The 15,507-nt window shown below is 41.8% G+C and overlaps 1 protein-coding gene across 1 annotated transcript in view; it reads left to right on the top strand.

Moving 5' to 3' along the window:
* The window catches only part of B3GLCT (beta 3-glucosyltransferase), a 115,594-nt gene that overhangs the window by 63,610 nt on the left and 36,477 nt on the right, over positions 1-15,507 (top strand). Inside the window, exons 8-10 of the mRNA XM_082366312.1 lie at positions 6,187-6,250; positions 10,683-10,802; positions 12,358-12,427. Coding sequence (XP_082222438.1) covers positions 6,187-6,250; positions 10,683-10,802; positions 12,358-12,427 — 254 coding nt within the window. The remainder of the gene's footprint in view (positions 1-6,186; positions 6,251-10,682; positions 10,803-12,357; positions 12,428-15,507) is intronic.

Here is a 15,507-nt window from a genome sequence, read left to right on the forward strand (position 1 = left end):
TTCTCCTTGGATTTATCCTGTATGGGACTCTCTGTGCTTCCAGAACTTGATTAACTATTTCCTTTCCCATATTAGGGAAGTTTTCAACTATAATCTCTTCAAATATTTTCTGTCTCTTTCTTTTTCTCTTCTTCTTCTGGGACCCCTATAATTCGAATGTTGGTGCTTTTAATGTTGTCCCAGAGGTCTCTGAGACTGTCCTCAGTTCTTTTCATTCTTTTTTCTTTATCCTGCTCTGCAGTAGTTATTTCCACCATTTTATCTTCCAGGTCACTTATCCGTTCTTCTGCCTCAGTTATTCTGCTATTGATCCCATCTAGAGTATTTTTAATTTCATTTATTGTGTTTTTCATCGTTGCTTGGTTCCTCTTTAGTTCTTCTACGTCCTTGTTAAATGTTTCTTGCATTTTGTCTATTCTATTTCCCAGATTTTGGATCATCCTTACTATCATTATTCTGAATTCTTTTTCAGGTAGACTACCTATTTCCTCTTCATTTGTTAGGTCTGGTGTGTTTTGACCCTGCTCCTTCATCTGCTGTGTGTTTTTCTGTTGTCTCATTTTGCTTATCTTACTGTGTTTGGGGTCTCCTTTTCACAGGGTGCAGGTTCGTAGTTCCCGTTGTTTTTGGTATCTGTCCCCAGTGGGTAAGGTTGGTTCAGTGGGTTGTGTAGGCTTCCTGGTGGAGGGGACTATTGCCTGTGTTCTGGTGGATGAGGTTGAATCTTGTCTTTCTGGTGGGCACGTCCACGTCTGGTGGTGTGTTTTGGGGTGTCTGTGGCCTTATGATTTTAGGCAGCCTCCCTGCTAATGGATGGGGCTGTGTTCCTGTCTTGCTAGTTGTTTGGCATAGGGTGTCCAGCCCTGTAGCTTGCTGGTCGTTGAGTGAAGCTGGGTCTTGATGTTGAGATGGAGATCCCTGAGAGATTTTTGCCATTTGGTATTACGTGGAGCTGGTAGGTCTCTTGTGGACCAGTGTCCTGAAGTTGGCTCTCCCACCTCAGAGGCACAGCCCTGATGCCTGGCTGGAGCACCAAGAGCCTTTCATCCACACAGCTCAGAATATAAGGGAGAAAAAAATAGAAAGATAAAAGGATAAAATAAAATAAAATAAAGCTATTATAATAAAAAATAAGAAAAAAAATTATTAAGAATAAATGTATTCAGAAAAAATTTTTTTTTAATTTTTAAAAATAGATTTATTAATTTTTTATAGTAAAAAATAAGAAAAAAATTTTTAAGAAAAAAGTTATTAAGAAAAAAAAATTTTAATTTTTTAAAATAAAAAATATGAAAAAACTTATTAAAAAATTTTTTAATTTCTAAAAATAGAAAATACGGAAAAAATTATTAAGAAAGCATATATTAGGAAAAAAAATTTTTTTAAGTAAAAAAAAAAAAAAAAAAAAATGGACGGACCTAACCCTAGGACTGATGGTGAAAGCAAAGCTATACAGACAAAATCTCACCCAGAAGCATACACATATACACTCATAAAAAAAGGAAAAGGGGAAATTAATATATCCTGCTCCTAAAGTCCACCTTTTGAATTTGGGATGATTCGTTGTCTATTCAGGTATTCAACAGATGCAGGCACATCAAGTTGTTTGTGGAGCTTTAATCCGCTGCTTCTGAGGCTGCTGGGGGAGATTTCCCTTTCTCTTCTTTGTTCGTACAGCTCCCAGCGTTCAGCTTTGGATTTGGACCCGCCTCTGCATGTACGTCGCCTGAGGGCGTCCGTTCCCCACCCAGACAGAACGGGGTTAAAGGAGCAGCTGCTTCGGGGGCTCTGGCTCACTCAGGCCGGGGGAGGGAGCGGTACGGAGGAGGCGGGGTGAGCCTGCGGCGTCAGAGGCGTCGTGACGTTGCAGCAGCCTGAGGCGTGCCGTGTGTTCTCCCGGGGAAGTTGTCCCCGGATCACGGGAGCCTGGCAGTGGAGAGCTGCACCGGCTCCCGGGAGGGGCAGTGTGGAGAGTGACCTGTGCTCGCACACAGGCTTCTTGGTGGCGGCAGCAGCAGCCTTAGCATTTCCTACCAGTCTCTGGGGTCCGCGCTGATGGCCGCGGCTCGCGCCCGTTTCTGGGGTCTGCGCTGTTAGCCGCGGCTCGCGCCTGCCTCTGGAGTTCATCTAGGTGGCGCTCTGAATCCCCTCTCCTTGCGCGCCGCGACACAAAGAGGCAAGAAAAAGTCTCTTGCCTCTTCGGCGGCTGCAGACCTCCTCTCCGGCTCCCTCCCGGCTCGCCATGGCACGCCAACCCCTTCAGGCTGTGTTCATGCCGCCAACCCCAGTCCTCTCCCTGCGATCTGACCGAAGCCCGCGCCTCAGCTCCCAGCCCCGCCTGCCCCAGCGGGTGAGCAGACAAGCCTCTCGGGCTGGTGAGCGCTGCTCGGCGCTGAGCCTCTGTGCGGGAATCTCTCCGTTTTTCCCTCTGCGCCCCTGTTGCTGTGGGATCCGTGCTGATAGCCGCGCGGCTCGCACCCGTCTCTGGATTTCGTTTAGGCAGCGCTCTGAATCCCCTCTCCTTGCACGCCGCGAAACAAAGAGGCAAGAAAAAGTCTCTTGCCTCTTCGGCAGCTGCAGACTTTTTCCCGGACTCCCTCCCGGCTAGCACCAAAGCCCGAGCCTCAGCTCCCAGCCCCCGCCCGCCCCGGCGAGTGAGCAGACAAGCCTCTCTGGCTGGTGAGTGCTGGTTTGCGCCGAGCCTCTGTGTGGGAGTCTCTCCGCTTTGCCCTCCGCACCCCTGTGGCTGCGCTCTCCTCCGCGGCTCCGAAGCTTCCCCCCTCTGCCACCCGCAGTCTCTGCCCGCAAAGGGGCTTCCTAGTGCCTGGAAACCTTTCCTCCTTCACGGCTCCCTCCCACTGGCGCAGGTCCCGTCCCTATTCTTTTGTCTCTGTTATTTCTTTTTTCTTTTACCCTACCCAAGTACATGGGGATTTTCTTGCCTTTTGGGAGGTCTGACGTCTTCTGCCAGCGTTCAGTGGGTGTTCTGTAGGAGCAGTTCCACGTGTAGATGTATTTCTACTGTATCTGTGGGAAGGAAGGTGATCTCCGCGTCTTACTCTTCCGCCATCTTGCCCCTACTCCTATGAACTTCTTATTTATGTACAGCAGGAGAGAGCCTCTAACCATGGAATGAAAGTGCTTATCCCCAGTCTCTAGGTGGATCCTGTCCAATTAAAGTCAACTGGGACAACTTCAGGCCTATACCAGCCTCTGCACCATTAACAGCTGCCAGCGAACTTCAGTGCATCGGCTGGGATCAAACTAATTCTGACCCTGGAGCCCCTTTATTGGCCTGAATAATTAATCAAAATCAGAATTCTCTTAGAGGAAGGAAGGAGAGGCTCTGTATCATGTGGGTAACCAACAGTGCCCACTACGGGAGTGTTGATTCCCTGTGTCTCCTTTCCTTGACTTTATGGCTCACTTGGTAGGTAGGGCAACGATTTATAGTTATTCAAGTAAATACTCAAGTATTTCTTCTGCTCAAGTCACCAGAAAAACTGGTTACTTAAAGACACTTTATGACACTCAGTTTCTTAGACTTTCTCACCGAAAATATTTTTGGGGCTAGCAACCCTGCATCAGTGAGTGTTGAATAAACACTGCCCAGCATTTCCCAGTGCTCCAGCTATGTGATCTCCTAACAATAGCATGAGTAAAAAAAAAAAAAAAAAAAACAAAAAAAACTGCATCTTTGGAGAAACGCTCATTGATTTTTCAGTAAGATGATTTCTTCGAATAGGTGTTACTACAGGACACTGTTACTGCTTTCCCCTGTTGTTTTTCCATCAGAAAACCTTATCTAGATTTCCTGCAATATCTTGCTCTGTTGACTGTCTCACAAGTGGGACTAGAAAAGTCAGGTAGGAAGTTTTCCTGGTATGAAGTTGAAGGAGCCCTATATTTGTTGCAAGTTTCCAGTCTAGCTGGTTGTGTCATTAGAACTGTTATTGGGACATGACTTAGTGCCTTCTAAAAATAGGAAAGCTGAATGTCAAATTCTTATTTGCCAGGAACTGAATATTTAGTGAAGAAATATTTTCGCAAAGTAGTTGGGATTTCTGGCCTTGTTTTTTTTGGCATTCTTGGTTCCTGAAATTAGCATTTGAAAAGCCCTTGGGTATGGCCCTTGCTTGGTGTATAGAAAAATGAAACCTAGTTCCCACCACTAGAACTGGCCTTTTAAGTAGGGTGAATGCCCCCCTGCACACTTTTAGAACTGGGACTTGTTTGCAAGGTGACTGGGTTAGGCCCCGGGTGTCCCATGAAGCTGACTCATCCATGCGAAGTTCGTAAGTAACCATCACTGGTTCTGGCAGATTCCACAGGCTGCTAAACGTAGCCACTTACAGATGTCAGTGTACATACTGATTTGTTTCCAATCAGTCAGTGTTCATCTTAAAGAGATTCTTTCCTCTTAAAGAGATTCTATCAGTGGCTGTCACATTTTTCTCTGGTTTCCCTCAGAGAAAAATGTACAGGAATTGAATGAGAAAGAAACTTAAAAAGTCAGGAAGAGTAGAGAGCATGTTTAGGGTGACAGTTCAGAGGTGTTTATTGTCTGCTAAGAAGGGGCGGTGTGGCCATCTGACAGTGGATGTCACATGCCATTGGATCCTGACCACAATTCTGTGTTCCTTGTCTGTGGCGATAAGCCCAGGTATGACTTCTCTTTTTTCTTTTTTTTTTGTCTTTGGTGTCTGAATGTGGTCAGCTCAGATTTTGAAGGCACTTGGCATGAGTCCAAATCCCCCAGTTACCTTCAAAGAGTTTATTCATGAAAACTGGCTCCAACCGAGCAGAGTTCAAGGTGGACAAGATTCCATGCCAGGGCAGGTTTTTCTCTTAATATATGTCAGGAATGTTCTGAGAATGCCGTCTCTTTATGCAGTATCCTCACCCACCCCTGCTCATGGGCCGGTGGGCAGGTACTAAGTGGGAATGCGGCACAGGTTCCATGGGGGTTCTTTCAGAGCTGTGTGCCGTCAAGCCACATTCGTATCAACCGTGGGGCCGGTGCTTCATGACTACACGTAAATTATAACCTGTGTCCTGCTTTATCTTTCCTCCGATTAGAGATGAATTTTTAAAGAAATGTCTGTGGCTCAACCAGGCTAAAAACTCAGCAAGGACTTTTGAAACTGATTACTAGTTTTCCTTTTAAAATTACTATTATTTCTTTGTAGTTAAAATATTTATTAGGAGGTTCGTAATTGAAATGAGGGTCCCGTCTGTAGCCCTGTAATAAACGTAAACCCTGTGGCGGTTCAGTGGTCTTGGTAATAAGCACGTCGTTCTACCTCACTCAGCCTGGAATGGAGGAATGTATTGCGATTCGCCCCCATCCCTGCAGACCGCTCACCGAGTGCTCGTTTGGGCCCGGGTGGTGGGCGCTGTTCTGGGGGTTCAGAGCAGGAGGAGTGCGCAGGGGGCTCGCCGTGTGTGATGAACGGGGCTGTGCTTCCCACTCTGGGGGCAAAGGAAGTTTCCATTTATTCTCGTGGGCAAGTCTGGACACCCTTGAATTCGGTCTCGGAGAAAAGGCTGTCAGGTAGAGGTTGGGTCGGGGCGAGCTGGGCATCTGTGTGGCCAGGAGCGTGCTTCGGGGGCGGCCGGTGCGCGCTCAGGAGCCCGGGCCCAGGGGTCTGGGCCTTTCTTCTGTGTTGAAAAGAGCCGTTATGGCTTTTCTGAAGCAAGAAAATGACTTGAAACTGTTATTCTTTCCCGAAACCACATGCTCTCTCCCCCAGGAAACTCCACAAACTGTAATTCATAGGGTCATTAAAAGTAGGAGACTGAAAAGTAGCAACTTCTGTTTCTCTATCAGGCAAGCTTTTTTCTTTTCTTTTTCTTTCTCTGTCATTATTTGGTCAAGGATTATCGGGAGTCAGCACACTCCGTGGCTTTTTAAAAGACATTTATTGTATCGTATTGTGTTTTATGTTATTTTCCAGATGTTGAATAAAGAACACTACATTTGCAACAAGCCTTGCATTTGTGTCCTGGTCCACAAATAATTGTGTTTTCATAGTCCTTTGCCTCAAGGAAATTAAACTCTTATTTTTATCTTAAAATTTATATTTTTATTTGTTTTCAAACATTAGAAAGTCTCAAGAATGTGTTATTCTTGTTTGATGCTTTTTTTGTTTTTTTCAAAAAACTCCAGTTGTCTCTATTTTCTAGGCTTACCAAGAGATTAAAGAGCGAGTCCCTGAAATCCGACTTTACAATAGATTTAAAACATGAGGTAGGTCATGATTTGTTTGGTTAAAAGTCTTTGTAATCAAGAATTCGTGTTTTTTGATACAAAAGGTGTCTCGTGTTTCCTGAAAGGTGCATCCCCTCCGCCACTCACATCCATATTCTCCCAACAAGGAAACTGCACATGCTACAGTCTGTGAGGGCCTTCCTCTTTAAGCCCATTTTGGTCACGTAGGTGGAGAAGGAACAGTGGAGAAAACAGTTGTGTCTGTGATTCTTCATCCTTTGTTTTTAAGCTAGGTGGACGGGTCCAGAGATGGATTTTTAAAAACATGCAAAAATGTCAGTAAAATACCTCTGGTCTTATTTTGTGCTTTGGTTGCACATATGCCTTCGACACGACTCTGTGCTGGACCCTGTGGACCAGGATTGGGCCAGCTGGTCCCCCAGCACCCTGGCATTTAGTGTGGATATCTGTGACCAGTCGTCCTGGAGGCAGGTGGCAGGCGTCCCGTCCTTAATCCATTGATCTCTCCTGAATCATCATCAAGAAGGTCTCTTTGTGCATTTCATTCATGGGTACATCTGACTGCCTGAAACAGAACTGCCTTTCCCTCTGTAGGAATCTGTATTTTAGGACATTGGGGCCAATCGTAACTCAGTCCAGCAGTGCTGGCAGCCTGCCAGGAGCGAAAAGGGCACTCACAAGATTTTAATTTGGGGAGTATTTTTAAATGATGAAATAGGTTATTTGAGGAGAAATATTCATGTCAAAACTCATTCTTTTCCACAGAAGGGAAAGAATGACTAGTTGAAAGCCAGGGTCTGTCTAGATATTTTTAATGAAAAGTCAGCTCAGGTATAGATACGCAGATTTGGGAGTCTATGAAACATTGAATAACATACAAAAAAACCCTCCAACATACGTGAAAGGTATAAAGATCAGTCAGAATATCTGTGCTTAAGAGATTGAACTTGATCAGTTGCTTGGAGGCTACCTGTAAGTATCTCCCCAGGGGGGTCCCCCTTTGTTCTAAAGAGAGTCAACGACTTTCTTGAATTCTCCCCCTCTCCCCCTTTTCTTCATATTTTATAACATATGAATGTATCTCTGAATAATATGTAGTTTTGCATCCTTCTGGCCTTTATATAAACAGAACTGTACCCTGAATAATGTTCTAATTTGAAAGTCATCCGTGTTGATACGTGTGGCTTTAATGAACTATTGTCACTTTGTATAACTGTCTCTCTCAGGACCATACCACAGGGTATTTGCCCAGTCTGCTGGTAGTGGGCCTCTGGGTTGCTACTGGTTTTTGCTATTGCAGTCACCACTTCTATGAATATTTTTGACCTGTGTCATGATGATCATCTACAAGAGTTTCTCTAGGGCAGAAGCTTTTAAACTGTTTTTTGACTGTGACCGACTTTAAAAAATACATTTTTCATTGTGACTCAGTATATTTGTGTGTTGTTATTGTGTTTTGTTATTGATTTCTAACTTAGTGTGATTGGTCTATATAACAGTCATTTGAAATATTTTTAGGCTTGCTTTATGGCCTAGTTCATGTTCACTTTTCATAAATGGAGAAAAGGATGTATGTGCTCTAATTTGGGGGGGTATAATATTCTCTTTATGTCTATTAAAGAAGACATAGATCAATCAGTTAATCTATTGTGCTTTTCACATATTTATTTCCTCCCTCTCTCCCTTCTCCTACTTTGGTTTTGTCTGCTTGATCTGTCATTTACTAAGGGAGGAATGTGAAAATCTTCCATGATAGTGGTGACAGTGTCTCTTTGTGGAACTGCCAACTCTTGCTATTTATACTCTGAGGCTATGTTAATTAGATGCATACAAGTTTAGAATTGTTACCTCCTCTCGGTAAATTTATCTTTATCTCTAGTAATGCTCTTTGCCTAAGCATTTATTTTGTTGATAGGAACACTTCTATACTAGCTTTCTTTTGGTGTTGGCTTCATCATTGTTTTTCATTTTTTTCTTTCAATTCTTTTGTGTCCTCTTTTGATGCGTCTCTCTTAAAGAGGACATGTTTGTTTTTTTCTCCCAGTTTGACAATCTTTATCTTCAAACCATATAGCAAATTTACATTTACATTTTCCATGATTACTAACACTTTATTTTATCCTTTGTCTCCCATTTTTTTCTTTTGAAAATTTCCTTGCTTTCTTTTAGATTTTTAAAATTTTTATTCCATTTTTTTCCCCTCCTCTGTTATTTTTGAAGTTCATTCTCAATGTCTGTTTCTTAATGGTTATTTTAAATACAGTAAGCCCCTACATACGAACCTTCAAGTTGTGAACTTTCAAAGACGCGAGCGTATTATAAACCTGTTACAGTACAGTACTATATAGCCTATTGTGTTAGTTGGGTACCTAGGCTAACTTTGTTGGACTTACGAACAAATTGGACTTAGGAACTCGCTCTTGGAATGGAACTTGTTCGTATTGCAGGCAACTTACTGTACTTTAACATGTAAATGGCCAATTAATCAACAGCCTAAAAATCTAAGGGCCTGAGCATAACTCTGATTATCCCTCTCCCAGTTTTTATGCTCTTTTGTCCAGTATTTTTGTTCTGTCTTTTTTTTCAACCCCACAACTCAGATACTGTCCTTACCTTATACAGTTAAATCATTTGTATTAGCTTAACCCTGTATTTGCCGTGTCTGTGCTCACTATTAGCTTAACCCTGTATTTGCCATGTCTGTGCTCACTATTCAAATTCTGTTTTTTTTTTCTTTAAAAATAATTTATTTCAACTTTGTTCTTGAGACATAGTTGCGTTGTGTGTACAATTCTAGGTTGTGAGACATTTTCTCTCATCACAATACTGTTGTTCCCCTGTGCTCTGGCTTCTGTTACTGCTGTTGTGTTAGGAAGTCAACCACCACTCTTGCATGGTTCCTTTGTCAGTAATCTGCCGTTTCTCTGGCTGCTTTTAAGATTGTTCTTTGTCTTTGGTGTTCTGCAGTTCACTATGGTGTATATATGTCTAGGTGCAGACTCTTTTTTTCTAATCCTGCTTAGCATTCATTGGGCCTTTCTATAATAGGATTGTTAAGCAATCCTATTTTTTTTTAATTACATTTAAAAAAAATTCTCAGCCATTGTCTTTTCAGCTATTTTCTCATCCCCTCTGTTATCTCTTTCTGGAACTTTAGATATATGCTAGAGGTCTGAACTTCTCTTTTACAGTCCCCATCTCTGTTTCTTGCTGGGCTACATTTCAAATAACTTGGAGGACATCATCTTTTAGTTCCCTAGTTTTTATTCAGCTGTGTCTAATATGCTGTTTATCCTCACCATTAAAATGTTCATTTTAAGCATTATATTTTTCACATCTACAAGTTCTAGATACTTCTTTTTCAAATTTGCTCTCTTGTACAATCTTTCAGAAATTTTGCTCATGTTTTAAAGTTTTTCTTTTCTTTATAAAAATATATGAAACAGTAATTTTCTATTCTGTGCTTGATCATTGCAATCCCTGAAGTCTTTTGGGCCTGAGCAAGCTGTGTCTGCTGGCTCTTGCCCATCATCTCATCTCTTTGTACTACTTTTTGTGATTTTTCTGCATACTTTTGCTCCTTGGGAACTGTGGCAGTCCCCCGAGTCCTATATTAAGGTTGTGGGCTCCTCAGGAAGGATTTGCATTACTTTTTGCCTGCTGCTAGAGGCTCAGGCTGACTTAGGGCCACTTTAAATTACTCTGAGGTGTTTCTGGAACACGTAGGTGACAAATGAGGGAGCCCTGGCTTTTGGTTACAGAGTCTCAGGATATCTGGAGATGATTTTTCCCTCCATCTAGTGCCAGTTGTGGGGCTTTGCTGTTAGACACGCCCCACCTTGGGCGGGTCACGGGCTTTATTTTCTTAACATGCATCAGAACCTTGGCATCCTCAGAGCCCAGCTGATACCTACTGGGGAAAACTACCCTCAGTGGCCTTTTTCCCCAGGTTCTCACTTTCCATTTTTGTCCTCATAAGCTCCACATTTTTGTGCCAAGTTAGCAATACATTTAAAATAGTTTTAAAAATATTTTATCCCAATATTTTTAGGTATTTTCAGCCAGTCGGTTTTTCAGGGTATGTAATTACCATCCTGCAGGAAACCAGAGTCATGATATTTCCTTTTATCTTTCTCTGTGATGTTTTAGAATCCCTAAAATAGCTTCCCTAAAATTGCTTATGACAATTTGGAATTTTTTGGAGGTCAGAATACTGATTCTTAATTAATTGTTTACAGTTAATAAAAGATTAGATTGCTCCACATGGAATTACTATTTTTGTAAGTAAAAAAACCCCAAAAAATCCTGTTGAATGATGACATATTGATGTGGTTCAATTTAATATTCTCTAGAGAAGGTAAGGTCTGCATGCCCTTGAGATGTTTCATACCTTTGTGGACCTGTGGTGCTGGTTAAGAGCTTTCATTCATGCCAGTTTCCTGTGTGACAGATCGCTCTCTACATCTGGGACAGAGGTGATGGACCGCCCCTCACTCCTGTGCCTGAGTTTTGTACAGACGGTGTGGACTCTTCCTGTGCCACCACATTTCATTCTTTTCTACCGCTTTGTGTAAGTAATAGAAGGACAGCTTCCTCGCACGTCAAAGGAAAACATACATGCCGTGCACAGTGTTGTCCTAGCACTTTCCATCCTAAAAAACCCCAACGTCTGCCATGTGCCAGGTGAGAACTATATATCATGTTTCTAGGGATATTGGCCCCATAAGGTAAGCACTGTAGTTACCCTGTTGTGCACAAGAGAAGAGAGCAGAGTGGCACTGAGAGCTGCGGAGGTGTAGCCCAGAGTCATTTCTTTTGTTGAAGATGTAGCATGTAGCTGTTGGAATTCCTATTCTATTTCCTAGAAAGGCAATCTCAGACATTTCCCGTTATTCCTAAGCCTTCTCCTCGAGCCCACCCCCTTTACTTTCTCAGCCAGTGACCTCGCTTTGATCTCACCTGAGACTGTCCAGAACTTTTAGAATGAACCTACTTGTTAGGGGAGATCCTTGGACCAGTCCCCAGGATGGGCCTGAAGACCCCGGGACTCAGCTGGGTGGTTAACAATCCTTCCTCATAATGAAAAATGTATTCACTACCTCAGCTGTTGTCTGTTATTTTCAAGTCATTGATAGAGAAGTCTGTGCGTTGCATTTTCAAAGAGGAATATATGTACACACAGACACACACACACTGCAACAGTGGGAGAGAACCTGTACTGTTGGCACAGTTCCTGAGGGGGAAAGGTCTTTTTAGACACTATGCTTGCTTGTTCTTTAATGTTCTCCTGGACAATCTGGAGGGGTTGACCTCCTAGTGCCTTGAGTGACATGACAAAACTGCAGTTACATGTCGCTATAAACCAGCCCCAAATGATGCAGAATTAGGATTGAGTATCACTACAGGCTTAAGATGGTGATAAAGGGGCCAGAACACACCGCCCCACCCAGCTCCCTCCGTGAAGCGCCCACGGCCTGGGTGTGGATTGTCCACAAGCCCCTCCGTGAGCCCCTTCATCTGAGTGATCGGCTTGGGTTGGAACCAGGGCAGGGCTCCAGGCTCCTCCAGAGTGTTTGAAGTTATCCTGCCTTTGGCAGAGGACAATATCGCTGTTGCCTAGATTTGGGTAGACGATAAAAGGCCATAAAAATACTTTAACATCAAAGTAAGGCTGGGCCCCCAGAAGGGAGTCATCTCTTATTTTACACTAAAACATCCCCCTACTTCTCTCTCCCTTTGTCAAAATCTTCACCAGCTGGAAAAAGGCAAGGGAAGGTAGCCCACGTTTACTGGGTACCTGTGATGCGCTTAATAAATAGTAGTAATAAAAGCAGCCGCACGGGTGGTCATCATCCCAATTTCCTAAATGAGCAGACGAAGTTGAGAGAGCTGAGGACACTCGTCCAGGTGACACAGTGGAAATGCAGAGCCGGGATCCTGGTGCCGGTCTGCCTGAGCAAAGGCTTTGTGGTCAGCGGAGCTACAGTTCCTTTTTTCCCCTAAAACTTAATCCTGGAGACAAGTCTGATGTCCCTGACATTGGTGAATTTGAACTTGAGAGCATGTGAGAGCTAATGTGGATGTGCACATGTATGCATATATTTTTCTTTTTTTTCTTTTTTTAGGGAAATCCAGTGAAGAAGAAGGATATTTTTGTTGCAGTAAAGACATGCAAGAAATTTCATGGTGACAGAAGTATGTTTTGGGTTATTCATTTTTATTGAACTTTCAAAATCCAAACTGCCTTTAAAAAAAACAGTACAAACCAGATATAAACTCAACCCTCAAAATAAAAGGGACAATGACAAATATGTCATTGAAGTAGAAGCAGTTTGTTTAATCAGTATTCCTCATCATACCACCTCAATCACCAGATCAATTAGAAAAGACAATTTTGTATTGCAACATGAGTGGTCACAGCCTGTCTAAGGACTGATCAGAGCAGTATTTTAAATTGGAAATGGAAAAGCTCAGCTGTGGCAATCTAGGAGACAGTAAGTGAATAACAATCCATTTTGCAAAACAATGTCCTGTTGTGTCCAAGTGCAGTCTCGGAGCTGTGTGAAGAGTATGAGAGGGGATTTCAGGGTAACAGAACGCCAAAAGAATGTTTTTCTAACACTGTTCCTTCTTTTTATATTTATTTCAAATGCACACATCAGAACTTTTAAGTAAGGATATGTATTTGCTCACATGTAGATATATAGAGAAAAGGAAAAATGTGCCTTACAAGCAATGGTTCCTTCTTAAGGAAATCCTGCGTGTATTGATAGATGAATGTTGTTTTTATTCAAATTGTTGGTGTCATTACAGAATTCTACTAAATTATTATGATACTATTTTTTAAAAAGCCTATCTTAAATATAAATACATAATTTATCTCTTTTTTCACCTTATTTCAAGCAGCACTTTTCTGATATTGAAGGTTAGACAGTCTTCTGCATTTTCTAATTTTAGCACATATTTTAATGTTTTTCCAGGAACAGACTCAATTTCACCAAGAGTGTGATGTTTATAGAGGAGAGATTTCTAAACCAGCTGTCTTTTTTTGTGGGATTAGAGCTATGTGGGGAGTTCATTTATATAATTTATGTGATAATATATTTACAAATTATATTTTAAAGGAGAACATATTTTCCAAATAAAAGAATATTATAATTTGGTATTAAAGTGTTGTTTAAGACACTGACATAAATTCAAATCTTGTTATAGTCAACACTATCTTAAAAGTACATTTACTATAAACCTTCATGGTTACCTAAAATAGTCATGATAAATTCTAAGTCCTATTAAATCAGCCTAAATAAACATATGCATTCATTATGAGTCCTAAAATACTATCAAAAATCAATATAGCACTTTAAAATTTCATTTACCATAAATTTAACCTAGATTTAATATTCTTTTGTTTTTTTCATAGTCTGTAAGGGCTCTGTAGGATGATTTTTTTTTTATAAAGTTTCTTTTATTATATATTTTTGGCTGCATTTTGGGTCTTCGTTGCCGTGCGTGGGCTTTCTCTAGTTGCTGTGAGGGGGGGCTACTCTTTGTTGCGGCACGTGGGCTTGTCATTGCAGTGGCTTCTCTTGTGGAGCACGGGCTCTAGGCACGCGGACTTCAGTAGTTGCAGCATGCGGGCTCAGTAGTTGCAGCACAGGGGCCCTAGAGTGTGCGGGCATCAGCAGTTGTGGCACGTGGGCTCAGTAGTTGCAGCGTGCAGGCTCATTAGTTGTGGCTCGTGGGCTCTAGAGCACAGGCTCAGTAATTGTGGTGCATGGCTTAGTTGCTCCACAGCGTGTGGGATCTTCCCAGACCAGGGATTGAACCCGTGTCCCCTGCATTGGCAGTGTAGGGTGATTTTTGACAAATACCTTTCATTAAAAAAGTGTGAAGGCACTGCAGAAATACAGAGGATCATGAGAGATTACTACAAGCAACTATATGCCAAAAATGGACAACCTGGAAGAAATGGACAAATTCTTAGAAAAGCACAACCTTCTGAGACTGAACCAGGAAGAAAAAGAAAATATAAACAGACCAATCACAAGCACTGAAATTGAAACTGTGATTAAAAATCTTCCAACAAACAAAAGCCCAGATGGCTTCACAGGCGAATTCTATCAAACATTTAGAGAAAAGCTAACACCTATCCTTCTCAAACTCTTCCAAAATATAGCAGAGGGAGGAACACTCCCAAACTCATTCTACGAGGCCGCCATCACCCTGATACCAAAACCAGACAAAGATGTCACAAAAAAAGAAAACTACAGGCCAATATCACTGATGAACATAGATGCAAAAATCCTCAACAAAATACTAGCAAACAGAATCCAACAGCACATTAAACGGATTGTACACCATGATCAAATGGGGTTTATCCCAGGGATGCAAGGAATCTTCAATATACGCAAATCAATCAATGTGATACACCATATTAACAAATAGAAGGAGAAAAACCATATGATCATCTCAGTAGATGCAGAAAAAGCTTTTGACAAAATTCAACACCCATTTATGATAAAAACCCTGCAGAAAGTAGGCATAGAGGGAACTTACCTCAACATAATAAAGGCCATATATGACAAGCCCACAGCCAACATCATTCTCAATCGTGAAAAACTGAAACCGTTTCCACTAAGATCAGGAACAAGACAGGTTGCCCCCTCTCACCACTATCATTCAACATAGTTTTGGAAGTTTTAGCCACAGCAATTAGAGAAGAAAAAGAAGTTAAAGGAATCCAAATCAGAAAAGAAGAAGTAAAACTGTCACTGTTTGCAGATGACATGATACTATACGTAGAGAATCCTAAAGATGCTACCAGAAAACTCCTAGAGCTAATCAATGAATTTGGTAAAGTAGCAGGATACAAAATTAATGCACAGAAATCTCTTGCATTCCTATACACTAATGATGAAAAATCTGAAAGAGAAATTAAGGAAACACTCCCATTTACAATTGCAACAAAAAGAATAAAATACCTAGGAATAAACCTACCTAGGGAGACAAAAGACCTGTATGCAGAAAACTGTAAGACACTGATGAAAGAAATTAAAGATGATACAGACAGATGGAGAGATATACCATGTTCTTGGATTGGAAGAATCAACACTGTGAAAATGACTATACTACCCAAAGCAATCTACAGATTTAGTGCAATCCCTATCAAACTACCACTGGCATTTTTCACAGAACTAGAACAAAAAATTTCACCAATTGTATGGAAACACAAAAGACCCTGCATAGACAAAGCAATCTTGAGAAAGAAAAACGGA

The sequence above is a fragment of the Balaenoptera borealis genome, assembly GCF_965194805.1.
Source record: "Balaenoptera borealis genome assembly, chromosome: 18".
Taxonomy (NCBI): Eukaryota; Metazoa; Chordata; class Mammalia; order Artiodactyla; family Balaenopteridae; genus Balaenoptera; species Balaenoptera borealis.